Source organism: Rhinopithecus bieti, unplaced genomic scaffold (assembly GCF_001698545.2).
Source record: "Rhinopithecus bieti isolate Rb0 unplaced genomic scaffold, ASM169854v2 scaffold_1918, whole genome shotgun sequence".
Taxonomy (NCBI): Eukaryota; Metazoa; Chordata; class Mammalia; order Primates; family Cercopithecidae; genus Rhinopithecus; species Rhinopithecus bieti.
Window position 1 is genome coordinate 1,156,107 of NW_016803680.1, and position 9,707 is coordinate 1,165,813.

Consider the following 9,707-nt stretch of genomic DNA (forward strand, 5'->3'; position numbering starts at 1 on the left):
ACCTAGTTCCCCTTGAAATTGACTGCATTTTCCTCAGTCCCACCTGTTCAAACCCATACCTACCTACCTTGTTAGGAAAATCTGGAAGTAAATGGCCGTAGGAGTTTATGAACCTCTTTTCTCCAAAATATTTGCTTCTTAAGAGAAGCAACGTTGGCTTCAAATGGTGTCATTCCAAGTATGGGGAGTAATTTGAGAAATAGGTAGGAATTTGAAATCAACCCACAAAGGTCAATGCTCCTAGTAGTCACAACCTGGAAAGGCCAGCAAAAGAAAAATTGATGTTGTTTGTGTCACTGGCTGTGCCCAAAAAACTAGTAGAACTTTCATGGTGCAAAGGTAAATGTAGGCACTTATTCAAGGGTCACTTAAGGAGAAAAGAGTCGTTTTACAAAGTCTGATCTTTTCTGGGTATTTGTTTTGCTGCAGGTAGTAAAGGCATTTATAGTCCTTACTCCGGACTACTCCTCTCATGACACAGAGGCACTAACGCGGGAACTCCAGGAGCATGTGAAAAGGGTGACTGCACCATACAAATACCCCAGGAAGGTAAACATCAGGGTTTCCAGGGTACAGTGATCTGGGAATCAGATGGGCACGCTCTGCCTGGGCCCCAACTCAGGGCCAGGCCCTGTGACAGGCTCTGGGGATATGGAGAAACTTGTAACCCTGGCTGCTGCTTCAGTTTTTTTCTGTATTTCTTCACTTGGGTTCTCCCCAGAGCACATTTTGTTCTTGCTCTAAGAACAGCCTGATCCCTACCTAAATCAGATACAAGAAGTGGTGCTCACATGCTGTCAAAAAGATCCTGTGCTCCAGGCTCCAGCTGTTTTGCTCCTGGCAGTTTAGGGAGAAACCCTGAATCAAGGACAGGCAGACAGTAATGGCTCTTTCAAAACAAAAGTCTTTTTGAGAAATGATGATTTCCAGGTGTTTTTTGTTTTGTTTTGTTTTGTGTTTGGTCACTAGGTGGCCTTTGTTTCAGAATTGCCAAAGACGGTTTCTGGAAAGATCCAAAGGAGTAAATTGCGAAGTCAGGAGTGGCGGAAATGAGGTGCAACCCCAGGAAGGCCCCGTAGACCTCCGAATGCTCCACGAGAAACTAATGGATCACTGGTCAGCCCCCATGGGGAGCATCATCTCTTCAACCCTAAAGATGTCAAAGGCCTGCAGCTTCCAAACGGCATCCCCAGGATCACTGCGCAATGCTGGAAAGAGCAAAAGAGTATCATTGGCTCCGACCACATAGATGCTGCGCAGCCTAGCGAATGCTTGGTGGTTTGACTTCTCCCTCTGTCTCAGGGGAGGCTCAGCGTCTGCCCACTGGTCTCACTAAGAGCTTCACATATCCATTTGTAGGACAGGTTACCGGAGCCCTGGGGCACTTGTGGGTACTCATTCTCTGCCAGTGGGAATGTAAAGGCTTCACCCTTTGTGTGCAACTATTTGGTAAAAGTATGCGGGTATTGAGGACCGCGGTGGTGATGGTGGAGAATGAACAGACACAAGAGACAAAGACAAACAGAGAACATGGCGGCCGCGCCTAGAGCCTCCGCCTCACTTTATTTATACTCCATAAATCCCACGTCAGCACAAATAACACAATGCAAAACAAACTTTCTGCACCCAGATGTAACCTTCTGCTTAGTTCCTTGTCTCTAAGTTCTTTCTTATTTGTCTGCCTTCTTGGCGCCTACTAGAGTTCATTAAAAGTTCAACTAGAGATACTGTCCTTGACTACTGGAGTTCATTAAAAGTGCAACTAGCTAGAGATACTGTCCTTGAGCCTTATCTATTCTTAGCATATTGTTTTCAATGGCCCCTGCATGCGGGACCATAAAATTGGCAATATCCTTTAGCTCAGAAATTCTACCTTCCTAAGTCACCACAAAAGAAAAAAATCAAAATGCAGAAAATGTGTGGTGCACTAAGATGATCACGCAGCATTGTTTAAAACTAAAAAAAAAAAAAAAAAAAAAAAACTAACATCCAAACAACAAGGAAATGATTCACAAAATTGTAGTACATTAACTCAATAACATATAATGTGGCCATTAAAATATTGAAGAGCAGTTTAGTATGTCTTGGGAAAAGTGTAAGCTATATTAATTTTAAAATCAGAATAAAATATTTGCATACTGGAGAATCCTAGCTCTGAAAAATAAAGGGGAAACTAGTTAATTGTAATTTTCCTGGAGATTGAGGAGGGAGGGAGAGAAAATAATGGATGGTAGTTTTCTTCTTCCTTTTCCACTACATTTCTGTATTTTCCAAGTTTTGTACTAAGCACATACAGCTATTTTAATGAAAAAGTTGTGTTAAAGAAAGCACATGCTGCTTCATGTCTAGTTCTTCCTCCACATACTCACACATCATTCCCAAAGGCTACTGTATTATGTCTGTATTAGTCAGCATTCTGCAAAGGAAGAGAAGCAATAGGACATATACAGACATAGGAGAGGGGATTTAAGGTGGGAATTGGCTCACTAGATTTTGGAAGCTGAGAAGTTCCACCATGTGCCATCTGCATGCTGGAGACCCCAGGAAGGCCTGTGGTATAATTCCATCTGAGTCCAAAGGCCCGAGAACCAGGAGAGCCAATGGTATAACTCCCTGTCCGAGTGCAAAGGATGGAGAACCAGGAGCTTCACCGTCTGAGGACAAGAAAATGCAGATGTTCCAGCCCAAAATGAAGGAGCAAATTCGTCCTTTCTCCTTTTTCTCCTCTTCATGCTCTAATGGATTGGAAGATGCCTGCCTATGTGGATGAAGGCAGATCTTCTTAGTCTATGACTCTATCTCTAGTATCACCTGGAAATACCTCCCAGAGACACCCAGAAGTAATGTTCATAGCTATCTGGGAACTGTTAACCCAGTCAAGTTGACACGTAACATTAACCATCACAAAGTCTTATCCAGGAGGGGCATAAGGACCTGAAGCCATGGCTCAGGCCTGCAAACAGGAAAGGGTGGTTCTGGGAGCAACCTGGAGGAAAAGCAGCAGATGGAAACTGAAGCAATCCCAGTGCTGCTGACCCCACCCCTGGCACCGCCACATCCTCCAGGGAAAATTCAGTGAGCACTTACTCAGTACTGAGCTCTGAGACTGCAGTGATACACTAAAGCCAGCCTAGTCCCTACCTATGTGAGTTTTCTGGGTCTGCCATAACAAAGTACAACAGACTGGGCCATTTAAACAACAGAAATTAAAGTCCTCACCGTTCTGGTGGCTGGAAGTCTAGGATCAGAGGTTGGCAGGCTTGGTTTCATTCTGAGGACGTTTCCTTGGTTTGTAGATCGCCGACTTCTGCCTTGGTCTTCACGTGGTCTTTCTTCTGCCTATGTGTGTCTGGGGCCCAATCTCCTCTGCTTCTAAGGACACCTGTTATGTCTGATTGGATTAGGGCCCACCCTCATGACCTGACTTTAACTTAATCACCTCTTTAAAAACCTTGTCTCCAAAGACAGTCACAGTCTGGGGTACTGGGAGAAACTGGGGTATCTGGGGTTAGGCCTTCAACGTAAGAATTTGTTTCAGCCCAAACCCTTGTGGAGTTGAGTCTAGTAAGAAGGCCATTATTATTTATCACAGAATAATGCATATAAATGTACAGTTGTAATGCCATGAAGAAAAGATTACATTTAAGACATAGACTGGGGGGACTGATCAAGACTCAGGGGGGCTGAGGGTATCAGGAAGGATTCTATAAGAAAGTCCCTGGGCTGAGTACGGTGGCTCACGCCTGTAATCCCAGCACTTTGGGAGGCCGAGGCAGGTGGATCATAAGGTCAGGAGATTGAGACCATCCTGGCTAACACAGTGAAACCCTGTCTCTACTAAAAATACAAAAAAATTAGCCGGGCGTGGTGGCGGGCACCTGTAGTCCCAGCTGCTGGGGAGGCTGAGGCAGGAGAATGGCGTGAACCCGGGAGGCGGAGCTTGTAGTGAGCCCAGATCGCGCCACTGCACTCCAGCCTGGGCGAGAGAGCGAGACCCCGTCTCAAAAAAAAAAGTCCCTGAACTGGGTGCAGTGGCTCACGTCTGTAATCCCAGCACTTTGGGAGGCCGAGACAGGTAGATCACCTGAGGTCAGGAGTTCAAGACCTGCCTGGCCAACATGGTGAAACCTCGTCTCTACTAAAAATACAAAAATTAGCTGGGTGTGGTGGAGTGCGCCTGTAATTCCAGCTTCTCAGGAGGCTGAAGCAAGAGAATTGCTTGAACCCGGGAGGCAGAGTTTGCAGTGAGCTGAGATCACACCACTGCACTCCAGACTAGGTAACAGAATGAGACTTCATAAATCAATTCTGTCTAGGCAGTGGGCAAGGTGAACCCACTGGGCAGTTACAATTCCCTTCCATCAAACCTACCTGCTGGCTTTATCAGTAGCCTTTTGTCATATACAGGCTGGAGGTGAGTGAAGCTCCAAAGTCAAGTTGGGATTACTTCTGAGCATGTCATGTGACACCCTCTCATTAAACTGTGGTTATGTGTTACCCTGGTCTTCACTTGGAGCTTCAGCCAAGATTCTGAGAAAAGAGAGGAAGTCCCATTTAACATTCTCTTTCATGGGCATCATAGCTCATTGCTATTGCTTATTATTTTAGGTTTGTTTGGCCTGTCTTTCCTAGTAGATTGTGGACTCTTCTAAATCATTGGCTAGATCATAGTCTTGTCTGTCATCCCAGTGCCAATATCAGGACTTGCTGCCTAGTAGGTATCAGTAAATAGTCATTGAATGAATGAATGAATGAATGAAAAATAAGATACTAATTGAGGGGAATAGGGAGCTGAAGAGGCGTCAAGCAAGAATTACACCTGAAGACTGTTCACCTCTTTTTTTCTCTCCAAATGAATGTGTCTGTTTCTTTTCTTGAATACTGAAAAATTCCTAATAGAAACCTAACAGTTCTATCTGGTACACAGGCAGGTGACTTTCCCTCTGTAGGCCTCTTTTTCCACATCTCTATATTGGGGGCTGGAGTGTTATACTAGACCTACGTTCCCAAGCCTTTCCATTGCTGTGCACTCCTTTCTATCATTCTGCCATCATGTTTAGAAAGATTTTCTCTCAAAGTTCATACTCCTTCCAATCCCAGTATGTCCATCAGAATTTGGGATGGTGTCAGCTTTTATTGGGTAGTGATGCTTGTATGTTAGCTATTAATTTTATTTTATTTTTCTTGTTTTAGTATTTATCTTGGTTTTGATAAATAATCCTTAGCTAGAAAGAGCCCAGTCTCCTATTGTGCAATGTGGTAAATCACAGCAACATTTTTTTTTTTTTTTTTTTTTTTTTGAGAGAGAGTCTCACTTTGAGAGGGAGTGCAGTGGCGTGGTCTTGGCTCACTGCAACCTCCGCCTCCTGGGTTCAAGCGATTCTCCTGCCTCAGCCTCCCGAGTAGCTGGGACTACCAGCGTGCACCACCACACCCAGTTAATTTTTGTATTTTTAGTAGAGATGGGGTTTCACCACGTTGGCCAGGCTGGTCTCAAACTCCTGACCTCAAGTGTTCCACCCACTTCGGCCTCCCAAAGTGCTGGGATTACAGGCGTGAGCCACAGTGTGCAGCCTCACAGCAACATCTTTAAGGTAAGGAGAGAATCAAGGAAGTCCAGGATATGCCAGGATGGGAGCACTGATCCTTTCATTTCAGGATTTCTGCCTGAGAATCCACAGCTCGCCTTGTACACTTACAGTAATAAAGCTGAACAAGAGGATTATGAGGGTGGTGGTGGTGATGATGGTGACAGTAAACCACTACCACAGCTTGAGCTCTTTCTTAACTGTTGAACTTCACTGTGGAGTTACTAGCCATTATCTCACTTAAGCTCTGCAAAAAGCAATAAAGTAGATATCTTTCATTCATCCCTTCATTTAGCAAAAAATGATTCTATTCCCACTCTGTACCCAGCACAGTTCTAGGCACTGAGGATACAGCAGTGAATGAAAGAAACAAAAACCCCCACCTTCTGGAAATGGCAACCTAATGAAAAGAGAGACAACGAAGAACTATTAGGTTGGTGCAGAAGCAATTGTGGTTTTTGCCATTACTTGTGATGGTAAAAACCGCAATTACTTTTGCATAAATCTAATTTTAAAAATTAGAGTATGTCAGACAGTGTCAGGGCTAAGGAGGAAAATAAAGTACAAGTAGTGAATAGGGACTATGGGATGGTGGCGCAGGATTTGAAATAGGGTAGCCAGGAGGGGATTTGCGAAGACGATGTTTGAGCAAACTGAAAGGTGAGGGAGCGAGCTGTGCAGATGTGGGGGTTGGGGAGGACACTCCCAGAGACAGAAGAGCAGGTTCAAAGGCACTGAGACAGAAACAACCGCCTGGTGAACCCGATTTTACAGAAGAGAGATCTGAGGCTCGGAAAGGTGGAGTCACTCACCCGAACTTGCACAGCTGTAAGTGGCAGAGCCGGGATTTGAATGCCAGGCCCAACAACCCCCAAACCTACATTTGTTTCTCATTTTCTCATATTTTTCAATTCAGACACTGAGGATGTAGGCGTTGGGGCATCAGCAGAGTGGTTAAGAGCTAGGCATGATGCGAACCAGACCTGGGTTGAGGCCTTGTGGTGCCACTTACCTCCTTGGGTGGCTGACTTACACTGTCTGAGCCTCAGTTTCCACATGCTGAATTGGAGATAATAATAGATAACTGCTAGGGTTACAGAGGTGATTGAATGAAACAGCTGCATAGTTTGTGGCACACTAAACACTCTCTCAATAAATGTGTTCTTGTTTGTTTGTTTGTTTGTTTGTTTGTTTGTTTGTTTTTGAGACTGAGTTTCCCTCTTGTCCGCCAGGCTGGAGTGCAGTGGCGCTGTCTCGGCTCACTGCAACCTCCACCTCCCAGGTTCAAGCGATTCTCCTGCTTCAGCCTCCTGAGTAGCTGGGATTACAGGTGCCCACCACCACACCCAGCTAATTTTAGAATTTTTTTAGTAGGGATGGGGTTTCTCCATGTTGGCCAGACTGGTCTCAAACTCCTGACCTCAGGTGATTCACCCACCTTGGCCTCCCAAAGCGCTGGGATTACAGGTGTGAGTCACTGCGCCCAACCAACAAATGTTATTCCTAGTTACTATTACTCAGTCTACAATCCCATTTTCCGGAGGGGACATTAAGATCCCGCACCCCAGATGACCAATGAGTTTCCTACCTTCATGCAAGGGGTCTCTGGGTGAGTTGCCTCATGAAAGTTCCCAATAATCATGGAAATAGCAGTTTCTTTCCAAAGCACTAATTATGTACCTGGTATTTCTCACATGCCTTGGCTCCTCAAACTGCAGCAAACAAACTCCATGGAAGAGAAAAAAAAAAAAAAGGGACTCCAGAGACTCGAAACCATAGCCACTTGTCAGAGGCAGTCCCCAACTCTGAAAGTGAGAAGCAGAGGCAGGGTTATCTCCTGAAGCACATGGATACTTTTGAACAGGTGTTTTAGATCAAACATAAGGCTTTGCAGAAATCTAGCACTTTGCATTGTTCTCCATGTCTTAGAGGCTTAGGGGTGCAGCCTCATACCCCTCTGGCAACAGGACAAGTGAGAAACCTCCAGAATTGTCTCACTCAGGCTTTACCATGATCCTACCAGAATAGATGCTATTTTTATCTCCATTTTGTACAGGAGGAAACTGAGGCACAGCAGGTCAGAGTGCGTGCTCATTTGGTAAGTAGTACAGCTAAGATTTAAAATGGGTCTTCTCAGGCATTGTCTCTTGCTTCAGGCTGCTTCCGAAACCTTGGGTCCATCCACCCAGGCCACCAAAAACTTCCTGAGACAATCAGCGGTGGAGTGTGATAAAGAAAATCTGTTTTTCCGGCGATGGTTCTGATTCCTGACTCAAAACCCCCTGCCCTGGGAAATTCTGAGCCCCCCAACACAGAGTTCTGCTCCCAACGCTTCCCCAGAAACTCCAGCACTATTTTCCCCAAACATTGAATCCCCGCTGTGGGCCAGATTCTAGGAACACAGAGATGGTCAGTTGATTGTGCACAGCCTCCAATAGTGACTATTTCAAATCATTTTCTTTTAAAATGCCTCTTTGCAGAAACATGATGTTCCGTATGAGAAGGACACTGGACTTTGACGTTAGATTTGAGTCCTGTTGTAGCACTTACCAGCTGTGGGAGCTTAGCCAAATCGCTCGTCCTCTCTGAGCCTGAATTTCCTTATCTATAAAATGAGGCTCTGGATACCTCTCCTGTACAGGTCTTGTTAAGATTACATGTGAGCACATCTATAAAACACTGAAGACATGAGCTAGCCGTTATTCTTTTTAAACAGTCATCGGGAAAATTTTGATTTTCCACATCACAGATTTCCCAGTAGAATATGCTATCCTGAAATGTGTCTAAAGGTCAAAATTTGCAAAACAGAAAGAAAGGAAAAGACACTCAGCAAAGTCCAGCATCATGACTTGGCAGTGTCCCCAGTGGCCAGGTGCAAAGGACCACCCAGAGAAGGATTTTCAGACCATTGTAAATAGTGTGAGTGCTATTTAGGACTTACACACACTCAGACACACGCACACACACACAAATATAGATACAGCCACACATACATCTGCAATTCCACCGCCACACATAGACACTCACACATGCAAGCACACACAAATATCTAGTCACACTTCTAGCCCCCCACCACTCACACACATGAATACACACACTTACACTTACAGTCAGTCTTATGCACATGCCAAACTCATAAACAGATATATAGACATACACTTAACTACAGAGCTACATATACATGACAGTCACGTACATAATTACATACACATTTGCACACATAACTTCACATACATCCACACACACATAATTACATACACATTCGCACACATACATTCACACACATCCACATCTACCAACACACATGCATGCATGTAAGTATGCATAAACACCCGTACACCTGCTCATGCAGCTCTACACACACTTGCACACACATACACATACACAGTCTCACATACATCCATGTACTGACATACATGTAGGCACACATGCGCACAAACATGCACAATCTTACACATACGTCTTTTTTTTTATACTTTAAGTTCTAGGGTACATGTGCACAACGTGCAGGTTTGTTATGTATGTATACATGTGCCATGTTGGTGTGCGGCACCCATTAACTCGTCATTTACATTAGGTATATCTCCTAATGCTATCCCTTCCCTCTCCCCCCTCCCCACAATAGGCCCCGGTGTGTGATGTTCCCCTTCCTGTGTCCAAGTGATCTCATTGTTCAAATCCCACCTATGAGTGAGAACATGCAGTGTTTGGTTTTCCGTTCTTGCAATAGTTTGCTGAGAATGATGGTTTCCAGCCGCATCCATGTCCCTACAAAGGACACGAACTCATCCTTTTTTATGGCTGCATAGTATTCCATGGTGTATATGTGCCACATTTTCTTAATCCAGTCTGTCACTGATGGACATTTGGGTTGGTTCCAAGTCTTTGCTATTGTGAATAGTGCCGCAATAAACATACGTGTGCATGTGTCTTTATAGCAGCATGACTTATAATCCTTTGGGTATATACCCAGTAATAATAGGATGGCTGGGTCAAATGGTATTTCTAGTTCTAGATCCTTGAGGAATTGCCATACTGTTTTCCATAATGGTTGAACTAGTTTACAGTCCCACCAACAGTGTAAAAGTGTTCCTATTTCTCCACATCCTCTCCAACAAC

At 44.6% G+C, this 9,707-nt stretch overlaps 1 protein-coding gene and 1 long non-coding RNA gene across 4 annotated transcripts in view; one reads left to right on the top strand and one right to left on the bottom strand.

The window, feature by feature from the left end:
- ACSM5 (acyl-CoA synthetase medium chain family member 5) overlaps window positions 1-1,549 on the top strand; it is a 29,718-nt gene extending 28,169 nt beyond the window's left edge. For 2 of the 3 annotated variants that reach the window (XM_017849869.1, XM_017849879.1), the window contains 2 exons: window positions 430-549; window positions 986-1,549. In XM_017849869.1, the coding sequence (XP_017705358.1) occupies window positions 430-549; window positions 986-1,249 (384 nt within the window). In that variant the 3' untranslated portion in view covers window positions 1,250-1,549. Of the gene's footprint in view, window positions 1-429; window positions 550-969 lie in introns of all 3 variants that reach the window. The other variant, XM_017849875.1, reaches the window with a different exon arrangement.
- Window positions 1,550-1,748: 199 nt separating this feature from the next.
- LOC108513920 (uncharacterized) lies at window positions 1,749-9,043 on the bottom strand. Its single transcript, XR_001881054.1, has 3 exons — window positions 7,269-9,043; window positions 4,372-4,530; window positions 1,749-3,382 (listed from the first exon to the last, which is right to left on the bottom strand). It is a non-coding gene; the product is annotated as an uncharacterized LOC108513920 (long non-coding RNA).
- Between the last annotated feature and the right edge of the window lie 664 nt (window positions 9,044-9,707).